Genomic DNA, 18,130 nt, shown 5'->3' with positions numbered 1-18,130 from the left:
AATCATTCCTGAGCAAGTGATGTGATACATTTCTCCAAATCTGATGAATTAACAAACTAATCTACATCTTGAAAACATGAGGGTGAGCAAATTGTCAGCCAACTCACATTTTGGGTGAATCATTGCTATAAAAGTGTGTTATTACTAATATTAAAATATGAATGCAGAAAAAAAACACTACATTGCATATTCAGTTCTGAGTATATTAAACTATGTTGAATATTTGGTTCATTTGATAACAGTCAGATACTAACTGTAAAGTTGAAATGGAAAAATGTGCATACGATGCACTTAATTTACTGCAGAAATAATACAAGTGTGCAGTGTGAGCAATATTTGACACAAGTTAATTCACATGAAAACATTACAGTACTTTAAACCACATGATTCACGATGTACAGCTTGTGTAAAATTATTCTCAAATCTGTTTTATTACAAAAGAAAGCTCTATATTTCTTTTACAAGTATGCATTAGTGGTTGAAACAGGATTTCGCTTTCATCTTTCATAATATCAACTTAAATTTTAATCAAATTAAAACTTACCCAGCATGTAATACAAAACCAAAGAAACAATCAAACAAAGCAAACCCAGTTCTTATGAGAATGGCACTGTAGAAGATAATGAACGTTATCTATTTCCTCCACGACTGGTTACACTGTGCTAAAGGAAAGAAACAGCACTGTCAGATGTCTGGAGTACATCCGGGGTGCAGAAGGATTTTAATTTCAAACGCAGCTGTTTGAGCTACTTACAGTTTGTTGAAGTCAGAAATCAGATGTACAGTAAGAGCCATATACAGTATATGGTACATTCAACACTTTCATCTAGTGTTTACACAACTTCATTTATGATAACAGCTGAAATAAAGACACTCAAACACACAGGTCATATTTCACTCGAATAACAATAATAATAATAGTGATGACGATACTTCACATAAACATTTTTTGCAGTGTGAAAATATGACAAGTGTTTTCCCAAACATAAATCATCTCTAAAGGGGATTATCATTATTACCGTAATACAGTAAAACAATTTTCAGAAATTAAAAGCTATTTAACAAATACTAAGAATATCTAAGCACACTGCAAATCTTTTTATTTCTTCATTTTTATTCATCAAATAAAACACAAATTTAGTCAATAGTCAGGAACATGTCAAAAGGCGAAAAATAGTTTAAGGAATAGCTCACCCCCAAAAAAAACCTTGATTTGTAGAAATGTAGCATTGCATCACTTGCTCACCAGTGGATCCTCTGTAATGAATGGGTGCCGCCAGAATGAGAGTCCAAACTCGTATTTTTGCTGTAAGCAACAGTTTAAAACGACTTAATAATGAATTTGCTTCTTACAAACACGCATCTTTTCACTTCACAAGTCATTAATTGATGTTGTAGAGTGGTGTGGATTATTGTGATGTTTTTATCAGACTCTCGGTCTGACGGCACCCATTCACTGCACAGCATCCATTGTTAAGTTAAGCAAGTGATGCAATGCTACATTTCTCCAAATCTGATGAAGAAACAAACTCATCCTAACCTTGGAGATTTTCAGCTAATTTTCAGTTTTTGGTGAACTATTCCTTTAATATTTTATGCAAAATATAATTTTTCTTTTGGTTGGGAGTGAAATACGACCTGGACAAGATCTTGAAAGCATTCATGAAATTCACCCAAGAACATAAACCACTCAAGAAAGTCTTCCCCTGGACTTAAAACACATTAATACAGAATAAAACGGTCCAATACTTTTGTTCTGGCCGCTTTATAAATGTTTTTTTCAATCGCGATCCGCTTTGCGCTGGTCAAACGGGTCGACATGTGCTCGGTTCCACTAACTGAAAATCCAAACAAAGAGAAAACCACATTCCTGAAACTCTCTGTATTTCCGTGGTCCATTTAAATCTGTTCAACAGTACGAGAAAAAGGCTTTATGGTCCAAACTTGTTTCAGTCTGAAAGAGTGAAAAACCAAATGAATCCTGTATGTACACAAGTCGAGATTACAGCCCTTTGGATGTAGCCAGAAATCCAAATAGAAAATAATTGAAAAATAAACACAGAATTTATGGTACAGTAACAGAAATGAAAGAAAAACTAAAAAAACATTTACAATATTAATATATGGGTGCACGTATAAACACTTTCACTACATTTGATTGAATAGAAGCGATTTCAGTGAAAACTACAGTTGTTTTGAACAAAACTTGCCATTCTAGTACCTAGTAGCAGATCAATCACGCATTTTATTATTTCGGTAAACTAAAAAAGCCGTAAGAGCACAATCTGTCATTTATTCACTTGGGATCGGTACGGTTTTGGGTACGTTGTCATGCAGTGCAAATGCAAGTCAGTGTTTTCCTCCTACAGCATCATAAAAAGTGAACGCATGTGAAGCAGAGAAGTCCACTTCTGACAGTTCGATTGTGTACAGTATCGTTTGGCACAGCATTACAGCGACATGCAAACTTTTTCTGACATTTTTGTAGTACGGATCAGGTTTAAAATCCAAATTATATAAGTGGATCATTTTAGGGTATCCTATAACTTCTCAGTGAGTAGCAGAGGCCATAGAGAACGTGATGAGGATGAAATTTTATTTTTTAGATATGTTTATTAGCTGACGGATTCAAACTGTAGATGATCTTCTTCGTGAGTGCTGATGGCAGTGCAAGAGTATCCAGCATTACTTCAAAGGCAAGTTCACTCATTTTCATGTCTTTCCAAATCTGTCAATGCTTGTTAATTAAAAATTAAGAAAAAAAAAAAACATATTTTTGATAAAGGTGGGACTTATAGCTTAAATGCATCAGTCACCATTTATTTAAATGGAGAGAAGTTTGCACATTCTGCAAAATAACTACTTTTTTTGCGTCTGAAATGATATGAGAGATGGAAAAGAATGACAGAATCGTCCTTTCTTGGTGAAACATTCCTTAAAACGAGAAATAACACACAACCCTCCATTAAAACTATACCAAAACTTATGATAATTTCACAACATAGATGCTTGAAAGAATTCATTTTTGACATCAAAAGATTCACAGATCTTAAAATGTAATGGAGGCGAATTACAAATCGGATCAAGAGAGGCATTCCCAAAAGAAAGAAAGATTGATACTTCAACTGCTGTACAGCCGAGAGGTTTGAATTTTACTGAAAGCGAACATAATTGTACATCCTTCTGCAAAAACAGGTGAAGACCAAGCAGTGATAGTGCAGGCGTCTCTATGAAATCCTCAAGTATAGATGGGTGCCAACAGAAATCATCTATTATCACACTACCCACCGAAACGAGTCCATGAGGAGACCCGATCATCCTTCACATGTCCCAGTACACGTCCTTGCTGTACCCCACGCAGCGAGAAGGCAGTAATAAATACAATGGCAGTCTGATTGCATGGCATGAGTGATCCCTGTAATATCAGTGCGTGTGAGTGGTCACATGGGTCAGTCTCCTTTGGGATTGTCCATATTCACCACTCGCAGCTCTGTGAGGGTGCTGCCGCTGCCGCTGGGCTGCTGGTTTATCAACATCTGAAAGCACAGAAACAAAACGGTTGTCCGTCTTCATGAACGCACAGGGCACAGCTGAAAGTGAATAAACAGCACTCTCCTAACCATCAGTCATTCAGTTATTTCCCATGGCATTTCAGCGCCACGGTAAAAATAAAATCGCCAGTTACGACATTAGAACATTGAAGAAATCAGTTTGTTATGAGAGGAAAATGGTTTTGAATACAAACACAAATGTTGTGTTACGAGAATAATGTGAAAACATTACAAGAATAAAGCTGCGATGTTTTGAAAATTTGCATAGTGCTACTACAATAAAAGCACAATGTTTTGAGAAGTTATTTTGAAAATCAAGGGCTAGCGATGCTAGAATATAGAAGCAGTGTTCTGAGAACAATCTTGTAACATTACAAGAACTTTGGCATTATGATACGAATACTAATCAGAATTAAATGAATTAAATGTTATGAGAACAAAATGGCCTTAATGTTGCAGAATAATATCAAAACATTACAATAAAAGAAAACGCTTTGAGAATAAATCTGCAATGTTTTGAAAATAACAGCAGTTACGAGAACAAAGGCGCAAAGTTATGAGAATAGACCTAACATTACGAGTCACAATGTTTGAAGAATAAAGTTGTACTGTTGGACAATAAAACTGATGTTATGAGAACAAAAATGGTTTAAAAATAGTCATAATGTTACAAAATTGTTGAATCACTGCAAGGATAAATGTAAAATACTTTGGAAATAACGCCAGTGTTATGAGAATAAAAGCACAATATTTACAAGAACAAAGGTGTAATGTTATAAGAATAACATCATAACATGACGAAAGTAAAAGCCTAATGTTACGACAATAAAGACATCGTTACATCAATGAAGATGTAACAATACAAGAACAAATAATGTTATGTTACAAACCATTACGAGAATAAAAGCAGCATGTCATGAGAATAAAGGGAATGTTTAACAAAAATAAATCGTTACGAGAATAAAGTCAATGTTTTAAGAATAACATTTTACTATTCTGCGAATAAATGTGGTTAGTTTTAAGAAAAGGCTTAATTTAGAGAAGTGGAAATATTGAAAAAAATTACAATTACAAGGAAAGATGTGATTCAACAAGAAATTGTTTTTTCTATTAACTATACATTAACAGGACTGTTTCAAAAGCTACGAAACCATTAAACTTTCAGATACAAAAATGCAATAGATTTACAGTGAAAACTGTGAGTGAAAGCACACAGAGAGCGGTTTCAGCTGCATTACCGAATGAAGAGGAACGGCTGAAACGGGGATCTGTACAGTTCCAGGAGGACCTGTGAGAAACATCTGAGGAACTGCACCTAAACACGACCGGAAACAAAACAAAGAGACTCGTAACAATCAAATAACAGTGCGTTCAAAAGTTCACAGTTTTCAATATCTCAATCTTTTTAGGCCAATTCAAACGAGCCATTAACACGACATGACTGACCTGAGTCTTGGCCTTGTGTGTGGGACATGTGCATGGCGCCGGGGGCTTGTGGGAAGGTGTTGAGCACAGTCAGACCCCCGTCAGCGAGGGCGGAGGAGGACGTAGCGTACATGACGTGCGCTCCGGGGTACATCATGTGACCTGCCACTGAAGAAGGCACTGAGGACGTGACTATGGTGGCGGTGTGGCTGGCTGTGGGAGAGACAGAGGACACGTCTTACTGAAGTCAGAGCGGTGTCTGAGCATCACATGGGTGGTGCTGTCAGTACCAGTGGAGCTGGTGGAGGTCTGGCTGATCTCAGGACTGCTGTCACTGCTCTGAGGACTGGGGTGAACCTGGATGGCCTGTAACTGTTGAGGCATCGCACCACCTGACACACACACAAACCACAGACACATCCTCACTGCAGAGTCTACGGGCCACGCATCAATCAACAGCGCACACTCAAATCCTTTTCGTTAACGGAAATAACCGCTTTTGTTTGTGTTGGGATAACACTGACTGACTTGCAATGGCTTTCCTGTGAGCAGCACATTAAGACGGCAGTAGCATGCAGATCCTCAGCGGAGTCTCCCTCTCACCTGTGAGCGAGACGGCGGCCGGCAGGCGGAAGAGCGCGGCCTGTGTGTGTGCGGGGGCGGCGCTGTTGTGCGTCTGTATGGCCAGAGAGTGTGTCTGCAGCTGACTGAGAGGAACAGTGTGTGTGCCAGGAGGAAGAGCAGTGCCTGCGGGACACACAGTGACACCCTCAGCAAGCCAAGCAGAGCAGAGCAGCATGCACCTCCATTTTTGGGAATTAAGAGTTCACATAAATAAGCTTTCCATTGATGTATGGTATGTTATGATAGGACAATATTTGGCCGAGATATATTTGAAAATCTAGATTCCAAGGGTGCAAAAAAAAAAAAAAAAAAATCAAATTACTGAGGAAATCACCTTTAAAAGTTGTCCAAATGAATTATTAGCAATGCATATTACTAATTAAAAAATACCGGTAAGTTGCGATATATAATTTCAGTAGAAAATTGACAAAATATCTTCATGGAACATGATATTTACCCAATATCCTAATGATTTTTGGCATAAAAGAAAAATCATAAATTTCGTCTCTTGCAATGTTTTTTTGGCTATTGCTACAAATACAGATAACTTCAGACTGGTTTTGAGCTCCAGGGTCACAAATCATTAGAATTGAGATAATTGTATTCATGTTTTTCTAAAAACTTTCATACCATTTTAAATAAATATGTAAAAAATGTCAGGGTGGTGTAACCATCAATCAAAAGTAAATAACACATGTGAGTGTACACATTTTTTTATTTGACAAATATGTAAACTTTAATTACGGTATATAAAATTTCATTGTAAATATAAAAATGTAAATTTTAAAAGTTAGCAATAAAATTACATTTTTACCTTTCTTTTTTTATATACTACGAGATACTAATCGTTAAATATTATTAGTAAAATGTCATATTACCACATGACATTTTACAATATAATCTAACCTTGCTTTGTCATAAAAAAAAAACATTGTTATTTTAGTCTCACTTAAAGTTTCTATTAAGATTTTGTATCACGTTTAAAAATAAATAATAAAATTATAATACAATTATAATAATAACAATAAATGCTACAAAAAATAATATACATTTTAATATACATTTTTATTTATTACTTGGTATTTATTATTATTTATTGTTTTTTAGGTCCTTGCACAGATGAATTAGCTAGAAGCAGAATTCAAGGTGTGCAGACATGCAAGCATGCAAACAGTTCACGTGTATTAAAACACAAAGATGTCATGCAAGCTGATGCAATGCATCATGCAAAAACCCCTCTGGAAAGTCAGAAAAGACTGAGAAAAAGAGCATGCCCCAAACGAATGAGTAAGGAGCAGAAGCCCCACCTGGCATGAGCGTGAATCCGCTGGGCAGCTGCATGACTCCGCCGGGAGAGCCTTTGAGCACCGTCCCGTTTGCACTGGAGCCGCTCTGAGCGTTCATCCCTGCAGTCACCGGCCAGCAGGTGGCGCCGCTCTGAGTGTGCATGGACACGGAGGACGAGGAGGGAGAGGAAGAGGCCGACGACTGTGTGGTCGTGCTGTTGGTGCTGGTGAACGACGGCTTGAGCATCTCCTGCAACACCACAGACACACAGACAAGCATTAGTGTCTCTCTACAGTGAGGTTCAACATGACGGTTTCACAGAGTTTTCCTGATTGACTGCGGCAGAGCCTCGGGCAACAACTGCGTGTGATAAAGACTATTGTGTCACGATGAGGATCCCAAGAACGGCTGCTGTCTTCACAGGAAGACAGGTGTCCACACAGCGAGAGAGCGCCGCTATTTCAGGCAGCTCACGACGAGGCACTTCTGCTCTCCTTCAGAGGAAGGGTTCTGGGACTGCATCAGAGATCAGAGCCAATCTGAACGGGAACTCAATGACATTTCACTATTAATTACACCAAAGGTCAAGTTTAGAATCTGTGAGATGAGAAACATCAAAAGAGAAACGAAACCATGCTAATCGTTATTAACTACTTGGTCCAAGCACTTTAAATCTCTTCAAATGATCCAGTGTAAATGTTATTTTTAATGGGATGACCCAACTTGGTGGTAAACAAACACTTCTGTAAAATAAGAATAGAAATAAATACATCAAATTGGCACTATATCCAGTAAATGGAAGCAGAGGAGCACTTACTGACTTATTAATCATTCTTTTATACTTTGTTTTAGATTTTAAAATGATAAAATCACTATTATTCAATATCAAATCAAGAAACCAAATTGTCAACGTTCTTCCCATTTTTTAATATGAAGTAAGAAAACTCACAGTGCCGTTAAAAACAAGTTGTTCCACAACAACCTAAAAATAATAAAAAAAAGTATTCTTATTATATTACAGTAATTGCATTTATATTTGATCTATTAAAGCTGTTAGTTCAAAACTAATGCAGAGGAATACAGATGACAATGTAAATATCTCAGAAAAAGGTCCAGTACACTTAAAGGGACAGTTCACCCAAAAATCAGATTTTGGTTTTCATTCACTCGCCCTCAAGTTGTTTCCAAAACCTGTATGAGTTTGATTCTTCAATTGAAGAAAAGACAAGAGAAGAGATTTTGAAGAATGTTGGTAGCCGAGCAGTTGATGGTAGCCATTGACTTCAATAGTATTTTTGGTCCATGCTGTGGAAGTCAACGGCTACCTGTTTGGTTACCAACATTCTTCAAAATATCTCTCATAATAAGAAGCTCCTACAGGTTTTGAACAACATGAGGATCAATAAATGATGGCAAAACTTTCATTTTTGGGTGAACAATCCCTATAATAGTGAATATATATATAATATTTTCCTTGCATGAACACTTCACTCTGATCACATTTGGAGTATATTTGATTGTTTCAGTTGACGGACGACTTTCTCACAGAACGTCTGCATGAATTAAAAGAGGTTGTCCATGACCGTGTGCAGGTACCCAACTGAGTTCGTACTTGGTACAACTGAAAAATACTCTTAGGTATTGTTACGCAGGTTTCCTTTTTGTACCAAATTGCAGGGATATTGACATATTTAGCATCTGTAATCGAAAACCAATCTGTGTCATAAAGCCCTGGAGCATTTGTGAGCCATCAGACCTGGAAGGAGGGATCCCGTTCCCATGAAGACTGTTCAAAACATGGACTATATGATGAGCTTGTCCTCAGCTCAACAAGAGCAAGTTCTTAAACAGAGGTTTGGGTTTCTAACATTTGCATGCTCACTCGCTACTTGCCCTAAATCAGTAGGGAAAAGGGGGATATGTCATCCAAATCTGAAAACAGCTGCAGCTTATACGGAATGTGATCAGCCATGGGCCAAGAAAGTGTACTGGGAAACCAGACTATATAAGGACATGCACACAGCATCTAATCCTTATCAATGAGAGCTGGACATTGTGAATAATACACGCTGCCATGCATGACGCAAACGCTCTTAAATGTGGCCAAAACTGCTGTCTGCAGGATGTATGCAGACAGTCAAAAAGGGGTTCGGTGTGAAAGCGGTGTATGATTTCTTTCCACGTTAAAACACGCTATTGTGTTCTCTGGAAAACCAAGACCTGCAAAGGTCAAGAAACTCAGGGATGGGAGGAAGTTTCCACTCAGATGATGGACGTATTTAGATGTGAGGAATATCTGGTACACTCCACTCATTCAGAAACCAAATTGTCGAATGAAACCAACAACATTAATGATGGCAGGTCGAGAGTTTACCTAGAATCCTTTTTCTTTCTTTTTTAAATCATGTATCCATCAGGTTTTAACCTTATCTTCCAAATTTTCGACCAACTTTCATAACATGTCTCAAAACCCGTTGTGCTCCAGCCATCTATTATGAACACAAGAAAGCGCCCTAAGTGTGCACCTAATAAAAAACATTTGCTTCACATTATTTCTTGGGCCACGTATCCAGAACATTTGTAAGATGATGTATCAAATTAACAAATAAGGTTAAAAATTTTTATGCCACGTCAGTTAAACTTAAAAAACAAAATTGTACTCTATCCGGCTAATGTGAACACAGGAATGTAATTCGGTGCATGATGTGTCCTGAACATTTTGCATCATATTAACAAGTTTCAATGTTTTTCTAACTAAATTTCTACTAACTTCCAAAACACATTTCAAAGCCCATTGTTTTCCAGCCAGCTACCGTGAACACAACAATGTGTCCTGAGTGAATGCCCCTAAAGAACAGCTTCTGATCCATGCATTGTGTTGCACCATACATCCAACAAGTTCATTAAAATTATGCCTAAAGTTAAGAAAAATTATGATGTGAACAATTAAACCATGCAAGTTAATTTGCAAAAAAAAAAAAAAAAAAAACACAAGTTTGTCTTGGTAATCTTTAATCAAAATCTGAATATTTACTTCCGCTCTAGAAATGGCATTCCTTCTCTGATGACGTCAGTTTGAAGGTTTGGGCAGAATATCATTAAAACACACCCCTCCAACCGTTAGTAAACAACATGAGCCTAAACTAGCAGGATTATCCAGAGCTTACTTACGCCCATCTAGACTCGACTGGAAATGTGGATCAGAAAGTGTGTACCTTTGGCTCTGTGAGCCCGTCAGCCTCGGAGACCTGGTAGGTGAGGTCGGTCTCCTCGAATCCCGTGGCACTCATCCGCTGGTCTGTGGAAGGGTCCGTGCGCGGTGGAGAGTCAGGGGAATTCAGGCAGGTCTGGATCAGGGCTTTACCCGTTTCACTGGTGATCATGGGCTGAAGTTTCCGCGTGGCAAACGTGTAGACGTGGCCAGTCTCGCTGGCAACCAGGAGCAAGACTTGCGTCCCCGTTAAGGTGGATAGTTCATAAGCCTGGAAATGTTGAGAGGAATAGAAGAAAGCAGAATAACCGTAAGACCCTGCGTATTAGAGTGACGTTTCCTTGAGCAGTGGACACTGATTGATAAGAGAGTGGACAACTTCTGGGTATGAGGGTCACAGCTGAAAACCACATGGCTTGATCTTTATCCCTCAAATCACCGATCACAGAAAACAATTTTATCATTTCTAACTATTTCTAGGGATACTCCAATCAGGATTTTTAGAAATTTATTTAGGGCCTCTAGGGATTTCATTTTTGAAAACGGGGGGAATTTCCATCTTGACAAGCTACGCCATATCGCGTTCATTATCGCAGATGAATCGCCTTCGATAATGAACGCGAAATGGCGAAGCTCAGCGATCTACGGCTCTGTCTATTAAATGCCACTCCAATTATAAGCAGGTGATGGAGATTTTAGCGGTGATCACGGAAGCAGCTTTACTGATTAGATGCGCATGATCATATCGTTAGATATATCGCCCAGCCCTAGTGACGATTCAACAATTTGAAGCCAATTGTGATCGGTAGCTGATCAATCGGAGCACCCCTAGTTAAAAGAGGAAAACACAAAAAATACAAATCCAAAGAGGGTAACAGCAGATCAAGCAAAAGAGAACTGCAACTACTTGGCCACAGATGCCAGAGAAGCCGGTCACATGTTCCTGAAGGTCACCTGTGGCCTACTGCAGGTTGTCATTACACCCTCCGAGCCCGACTTCTGCAGCTAGGCCGGTTCTCAAGATATACAAATGTATTAATGTCTAGGGCTGCAGTAACCTGATCGGACATCAGGGCTATTTCTGCTGAGACAGGAATGAATGACAATTGAGCGAGCAATGACAAATGAGTCAGAACAGATGTGGAAACTCCCTTAAACTGAAACCCTGTCAGAAGTGTCAGACCTCAACTACTCATAACGAATGCAGATGTGGCTCTTCTGATTGAGCTCTTGAGAGAGGGGTGTTTCTGGTTAGTGTGTAGGTTGATAAAGTCTTTGCAGTTGCAATGTGTGTTATAGTGGCATGGTGTCAACATGGCAGTGAACTAGTATCAGTATAATGCTACAGAACTAGTATAAGTATCACCTGCATGTTCACTTCTGTAGGTAGAGTACTTATAGAATAGTTTAACATAGGGGTGCACGATAAATATCAGCCGATTCTCTAATCAGTGCCCTGTTCACACACCAAGAACGATACCTATAGAGATGACTACAAAGAAGGGCTGTCAAAATTGCTCAAAAATGACGTTCGAATATTCCCTCTAAAAAAATACACGAATATTCAAACATCTGGCTGCGCATGTTGTCAATGCGCATTACGTCAATAACAGGCCAAAATAATACAAAGAGACATAACTACTTGTATAGATAGTCTATTTAAGTTTAAACATATATGACAATGTATTACCTACACAAAAACAAGGAAATCAAATAATGGCCAAGACTGCAGACCTCACGCTCTCTCATCCTCACGTTCTCTGCGCATAATGGTTTAAATGAACAAACACATTTTTGTGCAAGCAATTTAAGGTCACGACTGTTGTCCTAAATATAGCAGGCTTCATTCAGTGATTGAAAAAAATATTATTAACATAAATTGAAGTTTTACAGTATATAGAACTGACATTGAATGTTCAGAGCGAGCTGTGCTGTGGTAAACATGGAACTTTTCCTTGACATGAAACGATAAATAATCAAACCTCGGATCCATTGCTTGACAGAACTCCCGAAGCCTGCCCCATCCGCGACACTGATCGGTCTCATTTCCTTACAAATGAACGAAACTATTTTATCCGTTATGGCCTCTTGTCGTGTTGCAGACAAAGAGCTTGTGGCGGGCGATGCAAAGTAACGTTAAGTGTCAAGACGTGACTGTTTAGCTGGAGTTCCACACATTATAAAATGCTCATTTGGGTGCACATTTTTGAGATGTGACCTCATGTTGCTAGTGGTCGAATGGTATGCTAACTGTTTCTTAAATAGCTTGCATACAACTTTATCTCGCGGGTCAACAATTTTACCTAATTTTCTCTGCTGCAGTCGAGTTGGGCTCTGCACTTGCTGCCATCTTCCATGAAGACGCGTCAACTTTCAGCAGTGATGCTGTGCCAGACAGTGCAAAAAGTGACCTGTCCCTGAACCCTCAGGCGCGCTAACGCGCCCACTCGCAAAGCAGACAACTGCGGGCCTTTTTTTCCACATTTTTTTTATTCGAATATTAATTTTCACCTTCGAAATTCCTTTTTTAAAAACTATTCGAATTTAGAATATTCGTTGACAGCACTACTACAAAGATAACGATATTAGCGTCCACACTACTGAACGATATCGTGTTCATTCATCTGCGTATGTCATGATAGCAGGATGGATTCTGATTGGCTGTCAAAGTTTGTATCGTTCATCAGCTGGAAAAATCGTTCTGAAAATGATTATAATGATATTGTTTCTCTGTGCCTTTATCATTATAGTTGTAGTGTGGACTCTGCTATTCTTTAATATTGAGAATGATTTTTAGAACTATATCTTTATTGTTGTCTTTATCGTAATCGTGCTTGGTGTGAATGGGCCTTAAGGGTGCAAAAAAAATCTAAATACTGAGAAAATCACCTTATATAGGCCGATATTCTTTTTGTGTATTATAGTACAGTACCAGCAATTAGTGGTCGACCGATATATCGCCAAGGCCGATATAGCAGCCAATATTTGGCATTTTTCAAACATTGTCATTGGTCGATAGGTTTTCCTGTTTGGCCGATGTGTTCAAAGCAGGACTTTTATTTTGATAGCGTTTAGAGCGGCAGCGTCTGAGTGCACACAGTGCTCACACTCTCTCTTGTTCATTGTTGTCATTAAAAGTTCTGTCTAATACGGATAGAAGTATGTCTAATAATCAGATTATCAGAATCAGATAGTCAGAATTCATTAAATATTGTAATACTTTCTCGTTTGCCATCAGCATTCAGCAAATACGCATTTATATAATTTAAACAAATCTTTAAATGGCTAATGAACATTTAATTTCACAAACCTTGCAAACTTAGTCAAATCCAGCTGTGAGATCTTGAAGTGTTTTTTTTATTCAGCATGATCACGTGTTCTCTGTGTGACAGTCTGTCCATGTGAATTCAATGATTTAAACTTTAAATGTGATTTCAAATTATGAGTGTTACTCTTGTTTTATTTTAAAAATATGATTCCCAATACACACAAACTTCCCAGAATACTGAGTGCCCTGTTGGTTACAGTGTTTACTTTCTTTTAAATTATATTTTAAATATTTGTTTGTGAAAAATACTGTCATCTAAAGTATAAGTATGTTTATTTTACACATTTATTTTTTAGTCCATTGTCAAATGATAAAAAAAAGATACATGTGGGTATCACACAATTTTAATTGGCGATACTGTATCGATTCTCAAAAACGGTATATCGATATATAAAAAAAATAAATTCATACAAGATTCATGGGAGTTGTTTGTTTGGAGTTTATATCCCTACCACTAGATAGCACTAATCGTCTCTGAACTTAAACGGTGACAGGAAGTACTAGCATTAGGGCAAGCCACTAATGTTAGCATTAATATAGTTCGCCGCTAGTAAATTAGGAAGAAATACTTGTTCCAGTTCCCGTTTCAGTGTACAAAGCTGAAGTCATTTGTCGCCACGTGGCTGCAAATTTCTCTCATGGTGGGGGGCGTTTTGTGCAGTTGGGGGTGGTGCTTGCGTCAATTTCTCTGCGATTCCACGCGGAACATAAATACAAACTGAAAAACCTGTGAAATCCAAATGGAAAGGTTCTGAGAATCTGTATGTATTTTATTGTTTTACAATTGTTTTGTTTTCTTTAGAAATCCTGCAAGCACTTTATTTTTCATTGATATTAAGCAGATGTAATTCTTTTTTTCATATTGAAATGTTATGACATTGTATGTTACAATTGTAAATTGAAAATGTGAACCTTTAAAAGCAGGGTCTAAAAATATATATGGTCTTTTTATAAAATACATTTTTAGGACTCTACCACAATATTTGATTATTCATTTGGTGGGTTGGCATTCGATTATAAATTTTGAGATTTAACCTGTTAACTGTCACCCGTCCGCTCTGTGGGACGCCTACATTTACTTCACTAGATTACAATTAAATCTAATCTAATCTTGACAAACTATATATCGTTGGAAAGGTCTAAGACTCCCAAATATATATTTTATCCAGTGCTTTAAGTGGGCCGGGACGCACCGCTACTCAGTACCACCACTTCCAAATATAGCTCTTGAGCGTACCACCACCTCTCCGTGCGCCCAGAACGTGCTTTTAGCGTACCGGTACGTTCATTTGGACATCTGTTTTAATAGAGGTTTTAATCCTTTGCCTTCACTGCCGCTTTTCAGAGCGCCCTTCACAATGCATGCTTCCTAATTCTTCCTAGTTCGGAGTATGGAGCGTGAATCATTTGAACCAGTTTGGGAGTTCGGAGCGGGATCGCGAATCATTTGAGTCAGTTCGGGAGTTCGGAGCAGCTTCGCGGATCATTTGAATCAGTTTGAGAAATCGGAGCGGGTTCGTGAATCATTTGAGTCGGTTTGGGAGTTTGGAGCGGGTTCGTGAATCATTTGAGTCAGTTTGGGGATCGTAAATCATTTGAATCAATTCAGGAGTAATGCAGTAGCTCTTTCTAAGAGTATTTTTTCAAAATCCTTTTGCACATTTTATTTATGTTCAGTAGTTCTTTCTAGCTCAAGCAAATCCACAAACTAATAAAAGGATTTATTATTAAGGTTGCCTGTTTATATAAAAGCCCTTCAATATAGTTGTTGTTACCTCAGGGGATGAGGGGAATCATATAAGAGTATATGATTGGCTATAATAGAGTACCGGCACCTCTTTTGGGCCACTTAAAGCACTGATTTTCTCAATGTTTTTTGGTAAAAATTATGTAGGAAAAGTAATAGATTAATTTATGACAAGAGTGCACCCTCAAAAATCTACATTATAACAGGAATTTTTACCTTTGTTAAAAAAACAAGACTTATTTCTTGCCTTTTTCTCTATCACATTTTAGAAATCATAAGAAATTATATATCAACTGAAAACTTAAAATCTCAAAATTCATCCTTTGAAACTCATTTTAAAGTCAGACATTGCATTACCATGTAAATGGTACATCAATATCATGTTACAAAATGTTTTCATTCATGAATAATAAAAATTTAAGTTTGGATCGTGTCCTACAAAGTCAATGTTCAAAAATATGAGTGACAGTTAAGGGGTTAAATAATTTGTTTAATTATACCCGTCAGTCGCCTTCTGTTTATTTTGTTTTTCACGTCAAGTCTAGAGTTGTCTTTTTTTTATTGAACGAAGTTAATGTCAGTTATAAAAAGGAGTCCCAAAAATAAAAATATCTTATTATTGTCCATATCACGGTTTATAGCACAACCAAAGCAAACACAAAGAAGCTGCTTTTATCCTCCATGTTAATCCTTAATTTAACACATGATAAAAATGCGCACTTAATTTAAAACTGGTAAAATACTTGCGATATGGCAGCCATAAAAAAGTACAGTAGCCCAGCCTAATAATAATTTTTCTATTAAAAGTATTGCTCTTAACAGACCTGTGTGTTTTCTATCACTATTGCAGTGTCTGTTCTCGGAGCATAAGCCCTGCCCGAGTGAGGCGCATTGCTTCCGGCTCGCACTGTTCTGTAGGTTTTTAAAAGTTTATCAGTTCTGAACATGTTGCATGTCCATATATCACGAAAAATATGGGTCCGCAGCAACACACCCACCACGCGTGATGTCAACTGGATCAACGCTTCTCGACATAATATAAATGCAAACAGACAGACATGCAGAGATTCCTGCCTTTATTAGAGAGAAGAATATGTTCAGCCACTCACTCCGAAGCTTTGAATATTCGGTGTTTCTGAAGGTTTGCATATGGTGGCCTGTTATTTATGTCAGCTTTCCTAAAAATGTATCCTATTCCTAAAATAAGAAATATCCCAATATATTGCTCTCGCTTACAGTATCGCAATATGTCGTATCGCAAACCCTGTATCGTGGTATGTATCATATCGCCAGATTCTTGCTAATACACAGCCCTACAAATGAGCATTTCTAAGAGACAAAAAGTGATTATTATTATCATCAGGCAACCCAAACCTGTTTCTTGATTTGAAACAATATAAATATTTTTTTAGTTAAATTAATGGTCTAGTTTTTACAACTTTCACTTAGTATTAGAAGCATTCTGATTTAAATCTCGTGACACTAGTATGTCTACAGTATTAGAATCAGTATAATGGTTTAAAACCACTGCTACTAGTATTTCTAATCAGGATAGATACAAAACTAGTGTTAAAACTAATAACGCTTGTCTTTCCAAAATATAATATAATAAAAATAGCAGTTTTATACTTGTATTAGTTTACTGCTGTAGTACTAGCAGTGCTATAACACTAGTAACAGTGGAATTACAGTATTATAATCATCATCGTGATGATTTAAACCTAGTGTTATTAGTATCTCTACAGTATTAGAGTCAGTCCTGTAGTGTAATGCTAGCAGTGCATCAGTATTGTGGTTTATCACTAGTGTTGATGTTGCACTAGTATTAGTGCAGTAGTACAGTGACAGATGTTGCTTGTATAACAGTACAGTTAGGAGGCTCAAACACACACACACACACACACACGTGCTGGTTGAACGTTACGTTACCTTCTTCATGATGCCAGTCTTTCTCTTGCTGAAGGTCGTGTATCTCCTCAGCTTGTTGTCTATAAACTCCATCTTAATCTTCACCCGTCCTCGGGTTTTCTTGCCCGGTTTCGCCCCAGCCACCCCGGAGGAAACCCCTCCGTATCCCGCAGACAGTCCCGCGTGAGATCCCGAGGACACACCGACCTCCATCTCGCTCCTCTCCCGCTTCACCCCTCTCCTGTCCAGCGCGGGACTCTCCTCGTCGTCCCCGGAGTCCGAGTCTCCGTCGGAGGCGCTCAGCACAGCCTCCACCGACGGCCCGTCGTCGTATCTGCCCCCATCGGGCAGGTTCACCGGCCCCAGAGCCCCAGATGTGCTGCCCACCTGTAGAGGGGTCAACCCTGCGCCGTTACCGGGGCGCACAGCCCCCCTGGCTGTCCCGTTTCCCCCTAACATCGCGGACCCGCGGTAACGTTAGTGGCCCGAGCAGATCCCTGATCAAATCCGTCAGATCGCTTCACTTGATCCCGAACTTGTGTTACCTCGCATATGCTAGGCTAAGAAACATTAGCTCAACTCAACCTACAACTCGGACTAACCGCGCGGGATCTGTACAGTAAAGACGGATGTATTCCCGTGTGAAAATCACAATTTAGGCGGCTCGTGAAATACAAAAACAAACCCACCAAAACTAGCCTTTCACGACCATCGTAAAAAGTTTACAGCGTAGAGTTTCCGCTTGCAGTCCATCAATCAAACCTCAATTGAACTTACGCTGCGCTTGGCGCATGTGGAAACAACGAATCGCGACCGCGCAATGTACCTCCGCCAACAGAAGTAGTTACCTACAGTAACGTCCATATAGCGATAAATAATTCACTTTTAACTCGTAAGCGGCGATGTTCCTGTCATATGTAACGTTTGGTGTTTTATAAAACTACACAATTGTTGATAACTCGCTTGTTTTGGTAATTTTACTCACGAGGCCCTTCGCCGAAAGATCTACTTTCTTCCAAATAAAGCGAGCCGATGTTTCCTTATATGGC

At 38.5% G+C, this 18,130-nt stretch overlaps 1 protein-coding gene across 3 annotated transcripts; it reads right to left on the bottom strand.

Moving 5' to 3' along the window:
• Window positions 1–691: 691 nt before the first annotated feature.
• On the bottom strand, window positions 692–18,039 carry LOC127943060 (serum response factor). Of its 3 annotated transcripts, XM_052539176.1 has the most exons (8): window positions 17,103–18,039; window positions 10,103–10,369; window positions 6,908–7,136; window positions 5,580–5,723; window positions 5,267–5,368; window positions 4,998–5,189; window positions 4,790–4,866; window positions 692–3,536 (listed from the first exon to the last, which is right to left on the bottom strand). In XM_052539176.1, the coding sequence occupies exons 1-8, from the start codon at window positions 17,538–17,540 to the stop codon at window positions 3,450–3,452; spliced, it is 1,536 nt and encodes a 511-aa protein (XP_052395136.1). In that variant the 5' UTR covers window positions 17,541–18,039; the 3' UTR covers window positions 692–3,449. The 3 variants fall into 3 exon arrangements, with proteins under 3 accessions (XP_052395136.1, XP_052395137.1, XP_052395138.1); XM_052539177.1 differs by lacking the exon at window positions 5,580–5,723 and having other exon boundaries at window positions 17,103–18,029; XM_052539178.1 differs by lacking the exons at window positions 5,267–5,368; window positions 5,580–5,723 and having other exon boundaries at window positions 17,103–18,036.
• Between the last annotated feature and the right edge of the window lie 91 nt (window positions 18,040–18,130).

The sequence above is a fragment of the Carassius gibelio genome, chromosome A22 (assembly GCF_023724105.1).
Source record: "Carassius gibelio isolate Cgi1373 ecotype wild population from Czech Republic chromosome A22, carGib1.2-hapl.c, whole genome shotgun sequence".
In the NCBI taxonomy this organism is placed as follows: domain Eukaryota; kingdom Metazoa; phylum Chordata; class Actinopteri; order Cypriniformes; family Cyprinidae; genus Carassius; species Carassius gibelio.
The sequence above is the reverse complement of the archived record's forward strand: the minus strand, read 5'-3'. Positions and strand labels throughout refer to the sequence as shown.

What these genes read in the sequence shown, in the direction of transcription:
- LOC127943060 (XM_052539176.1), bottom strand. Translation starts at nt 17,540, where the DNA reads ATGTTAGGGGGAAACGGGACAGCCAGGGGGGCTGTGCGCCCCGGTAAC. An exon ending in CGGATTCACGCTCATGCCAG is followed by an intron (nt 5,724 to 6,907) that starts GTGGGGCTTCTG and finishes TGTGTCCCGCAG; the next exon opens with GCACTGCTCTTCCTCCTGGC. An exon ending in CAGCCGTTCCTCTTCATTCG is followed by an intron (nt 3,537 to 4,789) that starts GTAATGCAGCTG and finishes CTGTGCTTTCAG; the next exon opens with ATGTTGATAAACCAGCAGCC.